Here is a 22,641-nt window from a genome sequence, read left to right on the forward strand (position 1 = left end):
CTCAGGTTCGAGACCTGAAAACGGAAACATCTTTAGTAAGGAGCGTCATACCCCCAACTTATCACTCTAATAAAAGAATAAATGATGAATATGGTGATAATGACCGCCAATCATTTCTAAAACCTTCAATGAAAGAAGGAAATAAGAACTATTTTCAGCAGGTAAGCTTAACTTCAAAGTGCGTTCATCTTGTCCAACCTTATCAGAATTTCGTCGTGTTGACATACTAGTGTCCACGTTCAAGGCACATTATGTTAACGAGCTACACGCAAAATATAACTACATAGTATGTTAAGTTTATTCAAAAGAACTGTGTAATCTGTCAACCATATGATCTGAAAAATGTTAGAAGCTAATACACGATGATGTCTTTGAAACTTTCATACTCAGTTGTGGATAGAAAGAAACAAAAAATATGTGCATTGTTGTCTAGCACATGGAACCTTTCAGCCACGTATTTGAATTTTAATCAACAGCAGAAACTACAAACCAAGTCTCTTCAGTAAAATTTTGATTTCACAAACCCATCATCCATCGAGCTTTCTTTTTTATATCACATAGACTTGCTTCTCATGCAAAATTATTTTCCTTCCTCATAACAGCCCTGAAATAGTAAGAATTGGTACTAAATTAAAGATACAAAAGAGTGGTGAAAAAGGGAACTGCAGAGAAGAAAATGGTGAAGAGATCTTACAACTTGGAAATCTTTTTTACAAGCCCGTCAGAAGGTGGCAGCGGAGCATATGAAGCAGCATTAATTATTTCCTGTTTCATCACCAGCAGAAGTGGCTTTTTAGTTTTGCCAACAAGCATCAAAGGCAATTAAGGACGACAAAGCAAAAACATTCAACGGTTGATATCTGAAAATAACATTGTGTCCAACTGTACTGACATGTGGTTCATTGTTCTTGTTCTACCTTTAGGAAACAGATCTACATTGAATAAATGCACCAGTCCAACAGAATCTAATTAGAGACTTATTATATAGCAAATCTCCTCCTTTTCGGGTGTATATATAATACTACATTTGTGGAAAAATACACACAATAATACCTGAAATTTCCCAAGCACTTTCTGCTTTTTGGCCAAAACATCTTCAAAATTATTCCTAGAAAATAAAAAGAACAGGATAGTATTATTGCATGGTCAAGGACAAAAAAAAGAAACCAAGAAAGAATATCAATAGAGAGCAGATTTTAACTCTTGTTTTCTAGTCTTAGTTGAAGTAAGCACAAGCTCCCCATCCTTGATCCGAGTCTTTTCCTGTTCATTTCCATCAGAAAGTCATTTTCCTATTGTGAAGTGCTGAGAAGAGGATGGATTGATTTTGGATTGAACATCCTAATATCAGAACCAGCAGATATGTCTATAGTTGCATCAATTGAAAGAAGATGGTGCCTGTGACTTCCATCTCCAATCGGATACACATGGCTTGTTTAAGTCGATAATAAAGCTTTAAATTCCCTATTATTAGCATGTGGAATTATACTTAGGATGAGAAAGGAAAAACCTAATGTTGGCATGACTAGTGGCTGACCAAGACTGTATCAATTAGAATTACAGCAGGTACGACCAGCAAGAAGTGTGAGCGCAGAAATACTTCTATTTAATGTATCTACAACATGTTCATTGCTCACTCACATGCGAGCCTGATCCTTTGCGTTGACCAAGCACATGACAATATTAGTTAACAGGCATGGTGAGACTCAAATACAAAAAGTTTACCTGCTTTAATTCCATGCTGAACTGCGTAATCACTTCATGAAAAACATTATGTTGCTAAAAGATAATACCTTGATCTAGTTATTCTAGATCTGCAACACTTTTTAACGCTAAATTTTGTTTTAACAACATAGCCCTAAATTAAGATAAATGGATTTCTTCTTTGGATTGCAGGATTGTTTGATATTTTGGTAGGAGTAATAAAACAGCTGAGTTGCACCGCCTCACACCAAGGAGACTTCAAAAATACTAGAAATATATATTTCCAAGGAAAATGCTTCTCAGACACGAAACTCAACTTGCAACAACAAAATTACCAAAAAGAGATGTGCTTTTTTTTAGAAATGACAGAAGAATGCACCATGAGAAACTATTATTCTAGGAAATTACATAAAGCGTTAAGATAATCATTTTTTTTCCCTTTTTTTGAAAAGGGGATGATAAGAGGGTAAGAAGAGTCAAGTTCCCACCCAGCAAGCATAGACATCAGAGATGAGCTTTAGTCTCGCTTACAAAACCATAAACTACAAAACAACTTGTCACAAGATCTTAGAGGGATCGATAAGAACTAAAGCCCATGTCAAGGATATAAATAAATATAACTAGTGAACACTTTGAAGGAACAACATAGGAGTGAAGCACTATGAGCATTATTCAATATTAAGAGCAAGATGGGTCAACATTCCATGTGAACAAATTTAAAAAACATCTGCCGCCTTCCAAGAGAAGTCTCATACTAAGATTTCATTCTACTTAAGGATGTTTTGGAATCAGATGGCCGCGGGAGAGAAACTTGATTAACACAAGGATGGAAATGGTTCATCCCTTTGCCCTTTTTCACCTTCAGCAGCCCCACCAAAAAGATTTTAATCAGTTTAGTTTAAGTTTCCTCTTTTCTTATTTCAATCTTGTTTCAATAACTTTGAGATGCAATTCTAGGCAAAACATAGTTTAGCATAAAAACATAGGCAAAACATAATTTGGCAGAAAATATAAGTTTAAGCCAAATTCCATCCTAAATCGTAGAAGACAAGTATGGATGTAGAATGCCACCTCCTCAAAATCCTATCCCTAGCATCTCTGCCGAAACCCCACATGATCTTTATGTGAATACAACAATCTTGACTTATCTTAACGTTGCCAGAAACATGTGAAGTCAGAAAAGATGGAAGACTTAAATCCTCAAAGTAGGAGAAAATTTTGCATCGGAAAACTTGATCAACCGCTCACCCCCTTCCCCACATGAAATACATCTTGAACCACCCAACTTAACAGTATTTCCTGACAGTTTGTCTATTTATCTTTTACCTTTCATTAGAACCAAAGTTGTAACTTGAGGGTGGTTTATACTTTATAGTAAGATACCTGACCAATCCCTCTATTCTACGATCTGATAGTTCATTTCAGGATGGACACTAACAATACTCCGACAATCATTTATCTATTTTTCTTTCACTAAGATAATTCTCAAGTTAAAGATGTAGGAATAGACAAGGTCACCAAACTAACCAGATCACTCGACCTCAATCAATGTCCTTTAATTCAAATGGTAGAGGACCACAAAGAGTTCCGCAGCGCTGGAAGACTGGGTAGCCACATAATGTTCCACAGATGTGCTCTGACCTTGTCAAATTTGTGATATCCATTCACTCAAGTGCTTGCAAATAACAAAAGGAATAAAGGGGGCTACGACTATATTTCTGCAAACTACGTTAAGGAGTTAAAATGTAGTCATAGTCACTCAACCAGATGGCTCACAATCGACATATACACAATAAAGGTTCAAAAGTTTAGTTTTTTTTTTAACGATTCAAAGGTCTAAATTCCACTTGAACTTCCTTTCCTCAGAGTCAAATGCAAACACTGTATTCTAAGAATTTTTTTTATAAGATAATGATGTTTTATTAAATCTAGTACCAAGAAAGTACTGCAGAAGTACAAAAAAGAGTTTTGCATCTTCAATAAAAAAGTTAGCTCTCAACACACAGATTCTAAGAAACTAGATATATCTCCATGAACTCAATTTAAAATAAGAGAAAGAATGGAAATCCAGAACTAATGGAAGCAAGATGAAGAAAATGCACCACCAGCCAAATTCAAGGGACATTTCCTCGAGGGCATAATTTTAAAGATAAAAAAAGAACTAACCATGAGCATGATCCTCTCCCTGACTCTTTCACTCAACCAATTAGCGTTTTTGACATCAAGCTTCATAATAATTTTTGTGCCAGCTGCAGATAAATACAAATGTCTTAGAGATAGCATTTACGGAGGACATATTGTTCACATGTCATGTCAAGTCGAAGAACTACCTCATCAAACAAAAAAATGTCATGTCAAAGAACTTAACAGACCTGTGTTAATACTTCTCATACGAGCTTTGCTTGCTGCAAAAGGAAAACAACTTCATTAATAATTACAAATTTAACAGCCAATGTTACTGCTAAACATATTCTTTAACGTAACTCCTTACGTGTGCTGGTATTTTGCTTCTGAGTTCCTTTCTTCCCTTTCTTCTTGATAGGCGTGTTTTTCTTAGCCTTTGTGCTTGCTACACACAATAACCAATTTTCTCAGACATGTTTGCTGTCTATGTTGTTCAATATTGTAAATCAAGAAGAAATCTACCTGCATTAGTGTCTTCTGTATGACTTCTAGTGTCAACATATCCCGCAAAGCTCACAGAAACATGACCTGTATGTGAAGGTAACAGTGAGAACAAGCCGAACCACTAATACTTAACATCTTAAACATCCTACATGCTGCTTTACAGTACATCTCAAATAGAGGCCATATGGTTGCAACAATCTACTAGATAGCAATTGTATAAGTGGCACACTCAGAAATTATAGTGAGAACACATTAATGTCAAACAAGTCATCCCACATGTACTTTCTAGTCACCACCACCCCCACACTAAAACACCATCCTTTTGAAATCTGATTTTCAATCAAGCCAAATGATGATGAACTGAAGCCTAAACTTTCAGCTCAACATACCTAATCAAAGAGGTGTTAGGCTAGTGGATGCTGAATAGTCATATCCCTGAATCTACCTAATACCCTCGTCATTTATCAAAGATTAGCACCCACCAACCGCTCTGAAACTCTGCAGTACAGAACCAATGCATAATATATAACTCATTTGAAGATAAAAGCATTGTAATAAACTTTAGATTCTCAAATCCACGGAGCCTTATCAGATTTCATGTAAATAGGACGATTTTAGTCTCTCAAATAGAAATAAAGAATATAGATGTTCAACTTCAGACAGAGGCAGATTCAAAAATATTAAGCAAGTGATGCAAAGCACCATTGTAAAAACTGTGCAAAAGTAGCCTAGATAGATTCATCTCCTCGCCAATACACAAGCTGTAACAAACATCTGATTATAAATTTACTCTAAACAAACTTATGTACTCCCTCAATCCCCAAGATATTTGGCCACACACACAATTAGCTTCTTGACATTCAACTAAATAAATTTTAAGCAATTATCTCAGAATAATTGCAACTTGTAGTTATCCGAATATCTAACTTATTAATTTTAAACAAATGCATTGAATTGCTCCAACATTTCTAGCACTATTTCCCTTCCCGAGATCCAAACTAAATAAACTTTCGCTAACATATCAAAATATATTGTTTCACCATTTTACAGAAGATAATTGCAACTTATAATACTATCGGTGCAGTTTCCAAATATCAAATTTTTAGTTTTAAGAAAATGCAGTAATCTAGTCCAACTTAGCTCATTACCAAATTAGACTCTTGTAATAATAAACCAAAAGCGAGGAAATAGTGCTAGACATTTGTAGCTAAATCAGACTGATTAATGCATTTGTTCAAAATATACTTCTTCACCATTTTCACAGTGTCTGGGGTCTTATCGGCAACGATCTCTCTACACCACATAGGTAGGCCTAAGGCTTGCATACATCCTATCCTATCCTATCCTACCCTACCATACTCCACTTGTGGGATCACACCAGATACGTGTTGTTGTTGTTACTATTTTACAGTGGATAATTGCAACTTATAAAACTTCTTGTGCAGTTTTCTAAATACGAGCTTTAGCTTTAATCGAAGTACAGTAATCTAGCCCAATTTAGCTCCAATAACGTACAAAATCAAACTCCCATAATAATAAACTAAAACTGAGAAATACTGCTAGACATTTTGGAGCTAAATTAAACTGATAAATGCATTCGTTTGAAATATACTTCTTCACCATTTTTCCGAGAATAATTGCAACTTATAATACTTTTCATGCAGATTCTTAATCTATTAGCTTTAGTTATAATTCAAATGCAGTAATATTAATCTAGCCCAATTTAGCTCCAAAAAGGTACCAAATTAAACTCTCAACAAACCAAAAGTATCAAACAAATAGTGAATTATGGGAATATAATGTAAAATTGAGTTTGAGCTATAGAGTACTTAGTGTAATTTTCGGAATAGGTTCATTTCCGGTAGAATGAGTTCTTTCATCTGCTTGAAGAAGGTAATTGTAAACGGCCGGCAATCGTCGAGGAGCTGTTTTCTTCTCGAGGTAGCTCAAACCTGACGTCGACGCAAACCGAACGGCACCGCCGCTGACGGTGGCGCGTGGAAAGACTGAGTGAGTGACATTATTGCTTGTTGTTGATAGCAATTTAGGATTCAACAGTTTCCCGGCGATCTTAGTTGTCTGCTTTAGGATCGCTGCCATTTTCTGGGAAGAAGAAGAAGACAGTGGCCTAAACCCTAACGGACCCAAAGTTCACTATAATTGATTTTTTTTATTTTTAAATACTACTTGTATTTTTTAATTACTTTGAATATGTAATTTTTCCTATAAAATTATTTATTTTAGAGTTCAAACTAAAAATAAAATGTGTTAAACTTTCATTTTTCTAATTTCTTATTCCATATCCAATAATTACAATTTTATATTTATAAACCCTCATCATTACCGAATAAATAATATAGAAGTATAATTTTACAAGTACGATTTAGAGAGGGGTAGAATGTATGAAATTGCGTAATAGACTTTACAAGTCTTAACACTCATTATGAGTAACAAATAAACAACAACATATTTAGTGTAATCCGAGAAGATTGTATATTTGTAAATTATATATCTACTCTAACATGCATTACTAATTCTATAATTTATTAGCAATTATTAAAAAGAAAAATGTTCAATTAGAAAAAAAATTTTCATTCCTTGAGCTCAAACTTGAAAAATCTGATATCTATTTTAGATTCTCGAGTGATCTGAATTCGCAATACTTAAAGGTGAAATGCTTAACGTAATGATAGTAAATTAAAAAAAAAAAACTCATTTATTACCTCAGAAAAATATCATACGTCGTTAATTTGTTAAGTACTAACAACTAAATTTTATAGGAAGAAGTAAAATTCTACTTCATAATGTTTGTCTCTTTGCAATTTTGTGTTAACATATTGAATTGTTAAAAACCAAAAATATAAAATGTTGCTTATTAGGTAAAGTATCTTGTGCTTGTGTCAAGATCGAAAAAATACAGTATCAGAAGAAAAATTTTGTAGTCAATTTATATTTGATACAAACATTATTGGTTAATCTCACAAATCGATTTTATCTTATATGTAATGTTTACTTGTCGGTAGAAGATAGTAATATCATCAAAAAATTGAATTAAAACGGCGTAATTCTCGATTTGATAAATTAGACCCTTGAGTGTTAAAAAATAATACAATATCAATCATACTCCACACAAAATAAATAGTCATACAACTGACGAGTTTTTGGCTAAAATCATTTCTCAATTATAACTAAAATCTAATGTACATCTTTATATTATCTAAGTGAGCAAAAAACATCCTTATACTATTCAAAAAATAACAAGAATCATCCTTCAGTTTATTTTTGTTAAGAAACTAATTGAACAAATAAAAAATATATTTCAAAATTTGATCATGTCTTAGTTACATCGAGAAGATCAATTTTACCCAAAAAGAATAAGGATATGGATAAAAGAAATGAATATTTTTTTAGCATAACTAAATAAATTAACTTGTAACAATACATAAGTTTTGAAATATTTATACATCATCCAATGGTTTAAAGTTTTATGCAAAAAAAAAAAATATTTTAAAAATATAATGTGCCACTATTTTGCTCTTTAATAAAAAAAAAATTATATAGTACATACACACTATGTAGACAATGCAATTCACATTTTATACTATATATAAAAATACTGTTAATTTAGTGAAATTATGTAGACGTTTTGTTGTGATAATTATATAATAATTAATTTATTTGAATTTTTTTAAAATGGAATTGTAATTGGACAGTTTTTTTACAAAGAATTTTTAGAATTTGAATATATTTTGTCTGAATATTTTAATCCTCAATTTCTAAACATAAAAAAATCACCCAACTTTACTAGCTTAATCGTGTGTACATATATTCGTTCGACTTCATACATTTTTTGTTGATGACTTGAGTTTCTTAAAAAAAAAGACAAAAGGATGAATCTTGCAACTTTTTGAATAGTGTAGGAATGTTTTTTGTTTACTTTTATAATAAAGGATGTACTTCAGATTTAGGCTATAGTTGATGGATTATTTTAGCCAAAAACTCTACAACTGACATTTCAAAAAAAACAAAAAAACGCCCACCGTGGGGCTCGAACCCACGACCACAAGGTTAAGAGCCTTGCGCTCTACCAACTGAGCTAGACGGGCTTTAGTTTTTATGTCGTTGTGTAATGTATTTGATAATTTGATTCATGAAGATGCACTTCTTAGGGGATTTTGATTTTCATGACCACCTTCTAATTGTCTTAACAAACTACTTTTTTGAAAATTAGGTTATTGTAAAGTTTAACTTAGTATTTAACTCGGCTTTCGATTCATCGATATTACTAGTTAATTTCGTTTACTAAAAAAATAACATTTTATAAAAATATCTTTACGTGGTGTGGCTCAACAAAACATTCACACAATGTTCTTGTTATTCATTTAAAGTTTGAGAATATGTTAAATGTTGAGGATGTTGCGCCCCCTCTCTCTCTCTGATCATTTGCCATTGGTATTATTCGATAAAAGTGATTAGAGATTTGATAATTATATAGGGTTTGTTGGTTCACTATTGGTATAAGCCTAGACCAAGCTTTTATGATTGATAAAGATATGTCTGTCTTATATAACTGAAGGGTCAATATGATAAGACGCTTGGAATTTCTTTCATCATCATTAAGACGTCAATCAATTTTAAGATATCTCATTCAAGTCTTGAAGATGAAAAACATCTCTATACGTAAAAAAAACTTTCTATTCAATGGGAATTAAAATTAGTCGAATTACAAGTGGAGAAAGAATATAGTGATGGACATTGTACCAATAGTCTAGCTAATAACATCATTTTCGAGTTTAGCGTGTCTTGCTCATTTCAACTTTCAAGCAATTGAGCAAGGAACATGCATTGCATTTCTTTTTCTTTAAGAAATACATTTTTTCCAAATAAAAATTGAAGGTGGGAAAGGAATAATAATACATTTACTCCCTCCATTCATTACAATAAAATTTGCTTTTACTACGTGTGATGTATATAACTTAACAAATCTAACTTTCAATATGTTATATTTGAATATTTATAGAATTATTTAGGGATAAGCATTAGTATCCCCTATATTATTATCGAAATCTCACAGACACATTTTAACTAAACTAAGGTCTTATTATCCTCATGAACTTATTTTTGTTTTGTAATTTTGTATACACAAAAAATGAGTTTAGTGGGTAATAAGACCTTATATTAGTTAAGATATATCCATGATTTTTCGATCATATTCTGGGGGGTACTTGTGTCTTATCCCAATTATTTATATACCAACAAATACGTAAATAATAACACAAATTATATATATATATATATATATATATATCGTCAACAATTAAATAGTGAAAGGATTAATATTTACGGTAAATTGTGGATATTCTTAAGCAAACATATAAAAAATGCACAATTTGATTAATATTAAATTAAATGTATTTAATTTAATATTATAGAAACTAAAATCAGAATTTACCAATAATCGAACGATTAAAAATAGAATTAATTGACTATAAAGAAAAGGCAAAGAGTAAAACATATATAAATAACATTTCACGCAACGTTATTTTAAACATTCCTAAATAGCTACCTCTATTACGAAGCAATCGATCACTTTATCCCCCCACACCCCACACACACACAAAGAATATATATTCCTTTATTACTAAGCAATTTACTTCCATTCATTAATTTAGAACTCACAGCGTCAAAATTTTGAATATAGTTCATCATCGATCAATTTCAATGTGTGAAAGAGCTAGTGGTAGCGGTGTACAAAAATCGTTATATCTCCCCACGACGTTGAGTCATCGGAGGAGTACTAGGACCGTGGCACGACGAACATTATTAAAGCATCATAGGGCAAGAAAAAGTATTGAAAGATGGAAATCTGAGCCTTGTTTTTGGAGAAATATAAATGGAGATGGAGGTGAAAATGAAGATGATCGTCGTCGTTTTCATCCACGGGATGTTACTACGACGTCGTTGGAGGTTCTTTTCCGGCCACAAACTTGTACGGATTTATTTTTCTCATCGGATTATCTTAATGTTCCTTCTCCAAAGAGTACTCAAGTAAGTAACACTATTGGTTTTTTTTTTTTTTGTTTCTTTAAGGTAATTGAGAATATATATTAATTACTATGGTTAACACGATCATGTTGTAGTGAAACAAATAAGATTTTTTCACTTTTAGATGAATATCTTTTTTTTTTGTAGCAAGCGATTTTCCTATAATGTGTCTGCTGTATGTAACATGAATTCAGATTAGTCAGTTCTATAAATAGGAAAAGCTAAATGTAATTTAGTGATAAGTACGTATTTAAATGTGTATTATATATTTATTGAGTTGAGGTAAATATAGAGTGCTTTAAATTTTTATCGATGTTAACTAATTAAGTAGGTAAAAAATGGTTGGATGTGTGATTAACATGGTAAATTTACGCATGGTATAAGTGAATCAAATATGTGAAACACAAGTAGAGCTCAATTTCTTTTTATTTCTACTTGTCTTGGATCAAAAAGTTGGAGGAGTTATCGTGTAATTCATTTTTATTGTTGTTTTTATAATCGATGTGCTCAAACGCAATGTGTGTGTACATTGATTACTTGATGATACATGCTATATTTCATACAATATACAAGTAGTATAATAACTTTATTTATGAAACCTTGAATAGATTATTTTGTCTAGACTGGAATTCGAATTTGAAATCTTATGGTTCTCAACAAAATTCATTGACTATTAGAGCACATCCTTAAATGCGATCGTTACTCATTTTAATCTTTGTATACGATAAAAAAGGCAGTTTAATACACTAAACTTTCAAAATATACAAGAAGTTCGAACCATGATATGTCATAATTCTATCTTATTTTTCTACAATAAGCTATTTCTATGACCTTATATATATTGTGTTAGTGATTTCTAAATTCAATAATTTGTTGTAGGTGTACAAGAAGGATGCAAAAGTAGTGGTTAATGTGACAATTGAGGGCACACTTGGACCAATTAAAACCATGGTCAAGTTGGGATCAAATGTTGAAGAGACCATAAAACTTGTCCTAAATAAATATAAAGAAGAAGGTCGAAGTCCTCATCTTGATGATTCTTCATCATTCAAGTTGTACACTTCTCACTTTAGTCTTGAGAGTAAGTTCTAACAAATATTTCAATTTTTTCGAATTTAAATTATATACATCGTCATTTTTATGTATAACTCATCGATCGATAGACATGTTAATTTACCCTCAAGCAGTAAATAAATATTTCAATTTCAAAAATTCATATTTAGACATTTTAACTTGATATAAGTTGGCTTCTAAATACATTCATCCTACATAACATTTTGCGTGAGTTAAATCACATTCTACATGGCATTTCACGCATGTTAACGTGATCAAACTTAAACCAAGTAAGATGTTCAGATGTGCATTCTTAAAGTTAATTGTTTTTTTCATATTATACATTAAAAGTTACGGATTATATAGATTCAGTTGAACTCGTAGCCAAAAGGCTACATCCTCCCCCAATGAAAGTGGTGAATTAAGTATTTATTTTCGTATAACGTATATGTCACAAATTCAACCTATGAAAGAATGCAATTAGAATATGAAGTCTATATCACACCACTTGGAGTTTACATACTTTTTTTCAAACCCTAATTGAACGTAAAATAATTTTCTTATGTTTTATTAATTATAGGCTTGAATAATTCAGATGTGATTGGATATGTGGGAAGTAGAAGCTTTCACCTTCGCAAGAGTAATAGTAACAATGGAAATAATTCAAAGCAATTTAATTCCAATCCATTTCTTGCACTAAAGATCAATAAATTCATAAAAGGAACAAGCAATATTTGGAAACTCCTTAGTTGCATACATTGTTTTGAATAATCGTCTCAAGTGAGAGGCGGATTCAAAATTTGAAATTTATGATTATGATGTTTATTATTATATTAAATAGGGGTGGAATCAATAAAGCTTATAAATTCTGAGTTCATTCATTATGTCGTATGTATCAAACCATAATGAATAATAAATCAATGTATATTTTATTAACAGTATAATTATAACGAGTAATTAATGAAATATCTTATAGCTTGTTTGGATATTTGTTATATGTTGTATTGGATCGTGTTGCTAATATAAATATAACTAATTTAATGTCAGTTGAATTTTATTATACAGTATTATTATATGAATGAAAAATCCAAATGTAATGATCAACTTATTATCTTCTTTATTTTTTTTCTCATTTTATCTTTATTTGTTATCTTATTATTATTTATCTTAAATAATATAATATTCTCACGAGTGAGATATGAAAATGATAGAAACACGGACTTCATCTCTATCAAATGAAGATTAAAAAATTATTTTTGAAAAATTCTAAACTCATCTAACACGCAATTAAGTAATTTGAAATGATTAAAAATGCATTGATAAATAAGACATGATAAATAATAAAGAAAGTGCAGCATAACATTTAGAGTTAAAACAAATTAAAATTGAAGCACGTGAAACATCAAATAGTAATCATAATTAAAAAAAAAATAATATGAAAACAATAAAAATACTATCAATATACTGGAGAAATTAGCTATAATAAATTTACCCCACAATTTATATTTTCTTTTTTGGAGATTTTTGTAACAAAAGAAAATAACAAAAATTAGTTCATCAAAATAATAAAAAAGAATACAACACAATATAATATAGTAACACATTAAGAAATGATTGGTTACAACTAACATTTATTCAAATAAATAAGTTGTTACTTTCAAGAAAGTGTAATTCTATCTAATGAACAACATATATTTCTATTTCTTTAAAGGGAAGGATTACCCGAACTATCGTAAATGATATACAGATATCTTTTGTTATATTTTTGGAACATAAATGTCCATCCGTCCATAAAATACATCGTATATGCTCTTCAACCTGACAAGACTAAATAGGGACATATGGCGCAATCTTATCCGTTGATAACTGTCGGATCGATGGATAAGATTATAACATTGTATGTACGTTAGTATAAAGGGCACCAATATCCAAAAAGTATGACGGAGGGTATTTACATATCATTTACGATAATTAGCAGGTATATCTTTCTTTTTTCCCTTCTTTAATTAAGACCGAAAAAAGGTATTGTACATACCATCTTTCCTCTATTTTATAAACGGAAAAGGGCCTAAAATACCTCAAAGTATTGAAAATGGTCACCCTTCATCCACGTATTAGCTCCAAAATATCCTTATCATATAAATAATGATAGAAATATTATTTTCGATAGACTCTTAATTAAAATAAAATAGCTCGAATTTCTCCTACTTGCTCGAATTAAATCGAAGAAATATCTCTTTTTATTATTATTATTGTTGTTATTATAAAATGATTAATAATTTTTTTAAAAAAAAATAATATGGTATGATATTTAGTATTTTTTAATTTATTTTTTGACATTCCTAGTTTCCTACTGTACCCCAGATCAACAAACACCTTTACTCCCGGAACTATTGACTCCGGCACCGGTCCAGAATTTCACCTCCGATAAACAACCTGGTGGCGCAATACGCAGCCGGCGTACTGATCAACGATCAAGGATCTTCAATCTTATCGTGCGCCAGTAGGCTACAATGGGAGATATGCTGATATGGCTACTCTTCTTCTTCATAGTCGTAGCTATACTTGTTATGGTTATTTTCCAGGTTAATTTCCTTTAAAACCCTCAAATTCAACGTTTTTTCTCCATTATAGTACTTTTTTTGCTGCGTTGGAGCAGTTATTTTTCCTTCTAGCAATGACAATGATTATTGGAGATTTATGATTAGTGGTCGATGAAGTCGGTTGAGAACCATAAGGTCTCAGATTTAAATTTTCAGTAGAGATAAACTAAAATACTAGGTGATGTTTCCCTATTTTGTTCTAGTTTGGGTGTATAAAGTTACTCCATATCTGTGCTGGTGGGAGGTGGTACCGTTTTTATCCTTTATTATACTCTCTCCATCCCAATTTATGTTGTGGTGTTTGATTGAGAGCGAAGTTTAAGAATGAAATGTATACTTTGAACTTGTGATCTAATACAAGCTATAGGTATCTATGTGGAATAGAAAGTTTAAAGTCAAATTGTCATTAAATATAGAAAAATGTCATTTTTGTTTATTGATTAAAAAGGAGAGATCAGTTCTTTTCTGTTGTTTTAGATAAATATTGTTTTTTTCCTTCTAGCAATGATTATTGGGGATTTATGGTTAGCTTCCTTCAATGAATTACTACCAAAGACGTCACCTAGTAAGTGAGGGTGGGGGTGGTGGGGGTGTGGGGTTTGGGGATGGGGTGAAGATGATGTGCGTCGGATGGTGGAGATGACACGGTCTATGTGGAAAGTCACTTGTATAACTTGTTTTTTGATCAACCGAACATGGGAAAGTTGGAAAACATTTTCTGGATTGAGGCCTAGTCAATTGGTTAACTAATTTGAGCTTCTGAAGGTTATAAGTCTTATGATTCAACAGTGTGAAGGTTTTAAGAGTATCTTGTTGCAATGCTCCACAGAACTAGGTCTTGGAATTACAGTTATTCTTAAGTTGTCTGCTATGGTATGTACAAGAGTTTGATGTTCTTTAACTATTCGTGGGCCGTGGCACAGTACCGTATGGTTGTGCCTAAATTTCAGTAGGGGATAATATGCAGAAACTTCTGTGACGTATTTGGGAGCTTCTTTACTAGAATGTAAGAATATTCTGCTGTCTAGTTTCAAGGAAAAGATATCTGCATGTTTGTAACTGACTTTTCTCGTAATCTTCAGATGGTCTGAATGATGTTTTTGTTTGGAACTCTATTCGACTATAACCTAAGTAGAACTTCTGCGAAGTCTAGTTTTTTCTGTTTATTATCATGAATGAAAAGTTTTTCTGTTTATTGAAATGAAGTCTGACATTTTGAAATTCGTTGCAGCTCATCTCCTTAACTGATCTAGAGTTTGACTATATCAATCCTTACGAAACTGCATCTCGTATAAACAAAGTTGTTTTACCTGAGTTCATCACGCAAGGAGTTCTGTGCTTCCTCTACCTAGTTACAGGGCATTGGGCTATGTCGCTTTACTGCGTTCCATATCTATACTACAATGTCAATTTGTAAGTTCTCTTTTCATCTAGTTCAATAATCAAGTTTCGTTTTGGTCACTTTCATCTGCTTGTCTATGAAAGAAAATATATGCATTTATGTAAAAAAACAAAACTGAGACGGCATGAATCATTCTAAGTAAATTATCATGTTGATCTTTACATTTCTTTTAGGCTTCAAATATGTTAGAGACGATTTAGGTCATGATCCTCCATTGATGCACATTCTGTGTTACTGTATGCAGTATTACTCACTTCGTTTCATTTTATGTGTCACTATATCCTTATCAGTTGGTTCTAAAAATAAACTTCCTATATTTGGAACATTTCAACTTTGAACTTCCCATTTTACCCTGAGTAACATGTTTTTATAGGTACCGAAGTCTCATGGCATGTTTAGATACCGCAAGTTCCAAAAGTCCTTGCTTCTTTCATAACACCATGCCGGTCAAACTACACCACATAAATTGAGAGACGATTTAGATCATAAAGTGCTTTTTATCATTATTTTGCATCGAATGAAATGTAAACTAACCACGCTATGTTTCCTTTACTGATTGTTGATGGTTTTCGTGTATCTTCATTTGTCAATTATTCCTTGGGTTGGAGGTCAGATCTAGATGTTTCTTTGCCAGTTTTGCTTGCACAAAAACTTTTTTAGGCGTTGAGTTAGTACTAAATTTAATGTTCAATAGACTTTTCTGTCTTTTTCCACTTGCAATCTACTTGTTTCGTGCTGTCTCTAGATGGGTATGTTAGTGTAGTTCCTTGAGGTAAAGATGTTTAGTCCGTGCATTGAGTTTAGCAACTCTGGGTCATAATATACCAAGCTTGTCCGATCCCAAGTTAATCAAGATTGTGTTCACTGGGGCAGGCTCAACTGTAGCATATCTACTGCAGTTCTAGGAAGCTCAATTACTCAACCTATGTACTGCATTAAAACTTTTGCTAATGCTGGGATGACTCTTGAACTCCGATAGTCTTAATTTCTCTTGATACACTACTAAAAACCATGTCTTAACTCCTTACTCTTTGATTGACATGTTGAAGCCTTATCTGTGCTAATGATGCTTAAGAGGAGATCACTGAGTTGAGAAAACTTGGGCTCTACAGAAATAAATTAAAGTTACATTGGATTTTATTACCTTTGCAGAGTTTATATGGAATAAATGCTTACAGTTTTCTTGCTGATAGACTCCTTTACCTAGGGTGGTTGAATATAAGTGGTGGAAATTGTTTAATATATATGCAATCAATTCATATATAAAAACCAAAGATGTGTATCTGTCAAGTTTAAGAGCAAACTGTTTATCCATTAGAGAAATAAATTCAGACTAGATTGGAGTTGAAGAAAACTCTTCTTTGCCTTGAATTGAGCAAAAATGAATTGATGTATGGTCTTAGTATATTCAATGTACTTGAATACTGGACCCTGAAGACGGTTGACTTTGAATATGGGAAGAGAGGAAGTAGCAACAACGACATATAGTGGGGTCTGAGAAGAGTATTGTGTACACAGCTTTACCCCTACCTTGAGAAGGTAGAGAAGTTGTTTCAGATAGACCCTCAACTCAAGTAAAGCACATAAAATAATCAAGTATTAAAAAAAATATGCTAGTGAAAAATCCATACTGAAAAGAGCAGTAAAAAAACAACAAATAATGGGAAGAGAGGAAGCAAATTTACATTATTAAGATTGAGAGACAAGTCAAAAACAAAGGTCTTACAACACCTTGAAATTGTTGGACCCCCACTGCCAACAAAAACATATTGCTTTTCCTTTTCTATTTGCTAACTAGTTGAAATTTTCTCCATTATTGATGGTTTACAGCAAATGGAAGTTTTTGAACCACCAAGTGGCTATATACTATGGCTCACCAGCAAGGCCTATAATCTACTGGTATTGATGGGAGTCTTCCACACAACAAGTGGTGGTTTGATTTTATCCCCTCTCTCTCATCCCCTTCCTGAATTCCTTCGTAATGGGAGAAAAATATTTAAAAAGAACAAATACTATGCTGCAGTAGGGCAAAGAAAGGTAAAAATGATGAAAGTATTGGCAGTATTCTATGTGCTAATATACCCAGTAGTTTTTAGTGTTGCTTTAAAACTCTTGATCTATGAAGTCAACTTGGCATCTGTTCGTAAAATAAAAGGAAATCTATGTAGAGTTCTTCCATTTGCAACTATGAAAGTTGCCTTCTATAGACATATTTTTTCCGAGAAAGGACCTTGTATATAAATATTTACATTAGGCGGGTTCTTCACTGGCTTGAACTTGTACTTGGTACAAAATTAATCAACATAAAGCTTGTATTTTTTTTGGTTATGCTATGATAAATGTATTAAAAAAAAAAAAAAGAAGGTTACATCATGCTGATTTTCTTTGGGGAAGGAATTCTTCCTTTGAATAATTCGATAATGGCGTTTAAGACTTTATTACTTGTGTCCGTATATTAGTTGCCAAAATTGTTACGGCTTGTGCTTGCTGACTAACCTATGTTGCTTGGACTCTCTAAATATATTGACTCAGCCTTCGGATCCTCCAAAATTGTATTACTTTTGGAGGATCACAATGGGTGTACGTAGACCTTTACCTCTACCTTGTGTAAGGATCCACACGCACCCATTGATATTTTTATGAGCGCGAGCAACATAGCACCTGACTTTATCAGATACAGTTGATCATTTCATAAATGTCATCTGAACTCTTCTTGCTCTTTTAGGTACATGCAAAGACGGCACCTTATAGATGTTACTGAGATTTTTAATATGCTCAGTTGGGAAAAGAAACAGAGGATTTTCAAACTTGCTCACATCATAATTCTTCTCGTCATCTCATTATTTTGGTAAGTTACTGGGTGTAAGCTCTCTGATTGTTAAAGCCTATGTCGCTTAGACTCTTCAAAAAATTTAACTAGCGTATGTCGGATCCTCCAAGAGTAGTGCCTTTTGGAGGATTCAATATGGGCACAACAATATTTTTGCAGAGTCCAAGCAACATAGGTTAAAGCACTTCAAGCTTAACTAAATATTTTTTTTCTTTCTGTAGGGTGATTTATTCTGCCTTGGAGGATGACGAGTTGGATTTATAGCTCTAAATTCCCTCTTTCGACGAAGTATTTATCAGCATCAACTGTGGCAAATCTACTACAATTTTATTTATTTTGTACAAGTTGGCTTTTCCTCCTAGTTCATTTTTCTTGCAAGTTTTAGGATTAACTAATGATAGATTAGGCAACAGATTCCTCATCTTGTTTTTATCATTGAAGCTTAACTCTAACCCTGTAGTGTATACAACTTTTGGGTAAGAATAGTTTTTTTCTTTTCAGAATCCATAGGTTGTATTGAAGTTTTGATCGGTTTATAACATGGTAATTGTCCCTGTCAGTATCGAAAGTGATAATATAAGTGGAAATGTTGTCAATGTGAGAAATCAAAAGATTGTTTTAAAACGAACAGTATAGACAAGAATCAACATCATTCAACAAAACTTTAACAGTGAAGATAATCATCAACGATTGATTAACAAAACAATCGACCCTCGATCTGAACTCTTACAAAATGATCACTAAGAACAACTATATATAGGTAATCCTTGAGCTATGTCATGGTTCCTCTTCATTTGCTCTTTCGGCTGCTTCTATCTCCGAATCAAGTTTGTTTATTAGCTGCTCACTTACATGTTTCGCAACAGATATCATGTCAAGTATGACGCTAGGGTCCAACCCTGCACCTCCTCGTTTAGTCAATCCGCATATTAGTCCACGTCTATTAACAGAAATAGAAACAGCTGAGCTCATTAGCGATTCCTCCTCTGAAGTTGCATCGACAATGTAGTGCCTTCCAACCTGCAATTATTGAAGGTAAAACGTCCATGCAAGTAACAGTCGCATAAAATGGATTCTGATTAATAGGGTTGGGTTGGGGGGGGGGGGTTACCTTTGTCAAAGTAACTATGACAGGTACTCCACTGGTGTCGAATTGCAAAAATTCTTCATCACTAACATCCACATCTGCGTGCTCGTCTGTTGAAGCAGCTTCTCGAAACTGAACTCTCGGAATACCTGTATTGCTCAGTGCTGCCTGGAAGAACATTAGTTGTTGCTGCTTAGAATGTTTCAATTAAATACGATTACTTTCTACAGTACCATCTTATGATTAGTCAGAAGATAGGGAATAATGCTTTCGTGTTGCAGTCTCGAGTATCAAAGCGTCTCTAAAACAATCGAAGCAAGTTTCACCCTCTTTTTTTTTCTTGCTAATACATGATGAGGGAACATTTTTAGAATGTACCTTGATTGCAGCACCTAGAGCATCCAGCAGATTTCCGTCCGAGCTAATGACAAGGCAGTCGACATACAGATCCCAGCATACTTTTCCTTCTTTGATCAAGAGAGACGCCGGATCAATTCCAGCCCCTGCAAAAATGAAACACATCACAAGATTATCAACTCGAGAGATGCATAAGTGCAACATTTACATCAATAGCTGGAAACATTCCCAGTAGCAGAAACGTGGATGTAGTAAGACAGAAGTGTGGATTTTCCTTTCAATTACCTGCTCCACTTTTACCACCCAAGAGACTCCGCTCAAGTGCAGTCGAGAGCTCTGTGGACAATTCCTCACCCCCTCTGCCCTGCATTAATCAACAAAAACAAAACTGATAACTGATAAAACACTAACAGAGGTATGTCATAAGAAGAGATATATAGTACGACTTTATGTTCGGTATAAGAAAGGTTATTGCAAGATATAGAAAATGAAGACTTAGGTTGGTGTTTGAACAAAATTTTCTAACAAAACAATGAAAAAGATAAAAGAAAAACTCGGAAGTAAAATGAATCCATGTACACACCTCAAATGATGGCTCTGCTGTAGGACTGCACTCTACGTAAATAAAAACCTTTCCTTGATCAGGATGAGACAAACTTGGTTTTCCAAGTTCCGCCTGCAATAAGAATTCAATAGGCCAAATGAATACAACTTCCACGACCAAATTGCACAGCGGTTATTAAAGAAAATCACGTTAACATCATTAAATCTAAAATAAAAAGTAGAAACGTGTTTCAACGCCTAGATCATAACAGTACCTTCACACTGGCAATAACATCAGTTGCACCCAACTTGACTTTCGCAGATCCATTTGCCTAGTAAGAAGCAAAATAAAGTTTAATATTTAGCTTGAATTGTAGCTAAAAGAAAAAAACTTGAGGGCGGAAATACCTGAGGAATAACACCTGTTTCCACATAAATTGGCCGATAAGTTAGCCGTTTTCTACCATCATTACGCAGATCCTGGGCAATACCACCCTTAATAAAGTTCCTTTCTCCAACAGATAGCCCTACCATCTCTGTAAGTGAATGAAATCATACGCAATCAGTCGCGCTCGTTATAACAGTTCATAATCTTGGCAAAAGGACTAGAGTTAAATGATATGCTTTTATCCCAAGTGTGGAAACTCAAATACAATACTGCTTCATCGAAAAAGAAGCATTCGAGGTCAGCTTCCAACATTTAATTATTTTTGTGTAAATTTTCAAATAACAAAATTTCTTTCACCAAAATACTACAAATAACCATTGTTACCAACAAATTATACCCAATTCCTAGTACACATTTTTATATCAATAAGCAAATTTCTCAATTTTTACAGGAAGAGCGACAACAACAACAAACCCAGTGTAATCGAAAAGTGTGTACGCAAACCTTAACCCTACTTTATAAAAAAAGGTAGAGTGGTTGTTTCCGATAGACTTGTTCTTACTTTTCCACAACATAATGTAAGTATATAAGCAAGGGGCTCAATACAATCAGGGTTTCAAAATTTCAAATCCTCCATAGAACCAAAAAACTCCGCTCACATACGAAAACATATATATAAGCACAAAACAGTAAGAAATTGGAGCAAGAGGCAAGATTAATGAAGAACGAAAATCGCTGAGTAGAGAAGATGGAGATACATACCTAAAAGATTTGATGAAGGCGAATGTAAAATATTAAGCAATAGCACACTTTGTAAAGAAACAAAATACCCTAACTAGAATTTTTTTTTTTTTGAAAAAATGTACTTATTGTTAATGTTAATTTAAAAAAATTATTTGTTGTTAATCTTTTATTAAGTATTACATTATTCATAAATACTCTTTATCCAACAATATTTATCTTTTGCACACTTTTTAAAAATTATTAGAAGAGAAATTTTACGATATTACCTGTTTCATAATATTTGTCGTTTTATAAAATAAATCCATAAATTATCATATTCTTCTGTTTTTACCGCTTGTACGTTATTATCCTTAAAAATATAAATTTGATCAACTTAAAAAAATTAAGTAAATGATTCATGCTCATTGATTAAATTAATTAATCAAAATAAATTAATGCATATTCATTGATTGAAAAATTTGAGTTTCAGAAAAATTAAATAAGGGTAGAAGGGTAAAGTTATATCATTTCTAAATGCAATTGCAAAGCAAAAATGTGACATACAAAATGGGACGGATGGAGTAATATATACAATGTCTTGAAAATTTTAATAAAATAACTATAATTAATGAAAACGGTAAATTAGGAACTAAGTATAAAATTATCCATTGATTTCAAAAAGTGGACAAGTATTATTGGACATCTCAAAATAGTATAGTAGACAATTATTGTTAGATGAAGGAGTATGTTTTATTTCACATTTATGTCATTTAACTTTGGATGTATGCGTAAATTAACAGAGGCATATCTATGATTTCGACAAGATAGATGCACGGTTACGAAAAAATGCATTTTAAATATTAAATTTGACTGGTTTGACTTTTGGTTCTTAATATGAACCATTAGATTTTAAAAATTCTAGATCCAAAGTATATAATACTACTAGTTTTAAATTTTAATATACACCATTTGGTTTAATTATATAAAAAAATTTACAATGCTAATTTTTTTCAGGAATTTTCAATATAACACACTTGAAATTTTGAAAGATTTGAAATGTCAAAAGTGTCACATATAACCACTTGGAGGTGTGTTACTAAAAAAAGACAAGATAAATATAAGATTTGAATTTCTATCTTCATTTAGAGAGATGCACTCAATCATCATCGTATTATTATATGATACTTTGACTGTTGATTTATATATCTATATTTAAATATTTATTTAAGAGAGGGGAGCATGGGTTCATGTGAACTCACGATACTCCCTCTAGATACG

At 32.4% G+C, this 22,641-nt stretch overlaps 4 protein-coding genes and 1 non-coding gene across 8 annotated transcripts; 2 read left to right on the forward strand and 3 right to left on the reverse strand.

Moving 5' to 3' along the window:
* Window positions 1–263: 263 nt before the first annotated feature.
* LOC107029095 lies at window positions 264–6,497 on the reverse strand. The gene is made up of 9 exons (XM_015230411.2): window positions 6,162–6,497; window positions 4,351–4,416; window positions 4,196–4,273; window positions 4,077–4,109; window positions 3,871–3,953; window positions 1,202–1,263; window positions 1,054–1,108; window positions 695–765; window positions 264–604 (listed from the first exon to the last, which is right to left on the reverse strand). Exons 1-9 carry the CDS (start codon window positions 6,430–6,432, stop codon window positions 571–573), a joined length of 753 nt encoding a protein of 250 aa, XP_015085897.1. The 5' UTR covers window positions 6,433–6,497; the 3' UTR covers window positions 264–570.
* A 1,868-nt stretch (window positions 6,498–8,365) lies between these two features.
* On the reverse strand, window positions 8,366–8,438 carry TRNAK-CUU. The gene has a single exon. It is a non-coding gene; the product is annotated as a tRNA-Lys (tRNA).
* A 1,461-nt stretch (window positions 8,439–9,899) lies between these two features.
* Window positions 9,900–12,305, forward strand: LOC107028010 (uncharacterized protein At4g22758-like). 2 transcript variants are annotated; one of them, XM_015229062.2, is made up of 3 exons: window positions 9,900–10,380; window positions 11,257–11,458; window positions 12,011–12,305. In XM_015229062.2, the coding sequence occupies exons 1-3, from the start codon at window positions 10,054–10,056 to the stop codon at window positions 12,199–12,201; spliced, it is 720 nt and encodes a 239-aa protein (XP_015084548.1). In that variant the 5' UTR covers window positions 9,900–10,053; the 3' UTR covers window positions 12,202–12,305. The 2 variants fall into 2 exon arrangements, with proteins under 2 accessions (XP_015084548.1, XP_015084549.1); XM_015229063.2 differs by having other exon boundaries at window positions 12,026–12,305.
* A 1,452-nt stretch (window positions 12,306–13,757) lies between these two features.
* On the forward strand, window positions 13,758–18,786 carry LOC107026683 (protein cornichon homolog 4-like). The gene is made up of 4 exons (XM_015227749.2): window positions 13,758–14,015; window positions 15,265–15,446; window positions 18,161–18,283; window positions 18,487–18,786. The coding sequence occupies exons 1-4, from the start codon at window positions 13,944–13,946 to the stop codon at window positions 18,527–18,529; spliced, it is 420 nt and encodes a 139-aa protein (XP_015083235.1). The 5' UTR covers window positions 13,758–13,943; the 3' UTR covers window positions 18,530–18,786.
* An 81-nt stretch (window positions 18,787–18,867) lies between these two features.
* LOC107026682 (exosome complex exonuclease RRP42) lies at window positions 18,868–21,469 on the reverse strand. Of its 3 annotated transcripts, none has more exons than XM_015227747.2 (8): window positions 21,403–21,469; window positions 20,661–20,788; window positions 20,528–20,584; window positions 20,293–20,385; window positions 19,995–20,073; window positions 19,731–19,855; window positions 19,377–19,520; window positions 18,868–19,285 (listed from the first exon to the last, which is right to left on the reverse strand). In XM_015227747.2, exons 2-8 carry the CDS (start codon window positions 20,784–20,786, stop codon window positions 19,043–19,045), a joined length of 867 nt encoding a protein of 288 aa, XP_015083233.1. In that variant the 5' UTR covers window positions 20,787–20,788; window positions 21,403–21,469; the 3' UTR covers window positions 18,868–19,042. The 3 variants fall into 3 exon arrangements, with proteins under 3 accessions (XP_015083233.1, XP_015083232.1, XP_015083234.1); XM_015227746.2 differs by lacking the exon at window positions 21,403–21,469 and adding an exon at window positions 21,203–21,372; XM_015227748.2 differs by lacking the exon at window positions 21,403–21,469 and adding an exon at window positions 20,877–20,967.
* Window positions 21,470–22,641: the final 1,172 nt, after the last annotated feature.

This window comes from Solanum pennellii, chromosome 8, assembly GCF_001406875.1.
Source record: "Solanum pennellii chromosome 8, SPENNV200".
NCBI classification, from domain to species: domain Eukaryota; kingdom Viridiplantae; phylum Streptophyta; class Magnoliopsida; order Solanales; family Solanaceae; genus Solanum; species Solanum pennellii.

Coding starts and splice junctions, on each gene's coding strand:
- LOC107026682 (XM_015227748.2), bottom strand. CDS start 20,952: ATGTTGGAAGCTGACCTCGAATGCTTCTTTTTCGATGAAGCAGTATTG. Junction 20,789..20,876: donor TTTCCACACTTGGGATAAAA/GCATATCATTTA, acceptor ATTCACTTACAG/AGATGGTAGGGCTATCTGTT. Junction 19,856..19,994: donor GGGTGGTAAAAGTGGAGCAG/GTAATTGAAAGG, acceptor TCATTTTTGCAG/GGGCTGGAATTGATCCGGCG.
- LOC107026683 (XM_015227749.2), top strand. CDS start 13,944: ATGGGAGATATGCTGATATGGCTACTCTTCTTCTTCATAGTCGTAGCT. Junction 14,016..15,264: donor TTGTTATGGTTATTTTCCAG/GTTAATTTCCTT, acceptor AATTCGTTGCAG/CTCATCTCCTTAACTGATCT. Junction 15,447..18,160: donor CTATACTACAATGTCAATTT/GTAAGTTCTCTT, acceptor TTGCTCTTTTAG/GTACATGCAAAGACGGCACC.
- LOC107028010 (XM_015229062.2), top strand. CDS start 10,054: ATGTGTGAAAGAGCTAGTGGTAGCGGTGTACAAAAATCGTTATATCTC. Junction 10,381..11,256: donor CTTCTCCAAAGAGTACTCAA/GTAAGTAACACT, acceptor AATTTGTTGTAG/GTGTACAAGAAGGATGCAAA. Junction 11,459..12,010: donor TTCTCACTTTAGTCTTGAGA/GTAAGTTCTAAC, acceptor TATTAATTATAG/GCTTGAATAATTCAGATGTG.
- LOC107029095 (XM_015230411.2), bottom strand. CDS start 6,432: ATGGCAGCGATCCTAAAGCAGACAACTAAGATCGCCGGGAAACTGTTG. Junction 4,110..4,195: donor GAAGCAAAATACCAGCACAC/GTAAGGAGTTAC, acceptor TTCCTTTTGCAG/CAAGCAAAGCTCGTATGAGA. Junction 605..694: donor GTAAAAAAGATTTCCAAGTT/GTAAGATCTCTT, acceptor TTACTATTTCAG/GGCTGTTATGAGGAAGGAAA.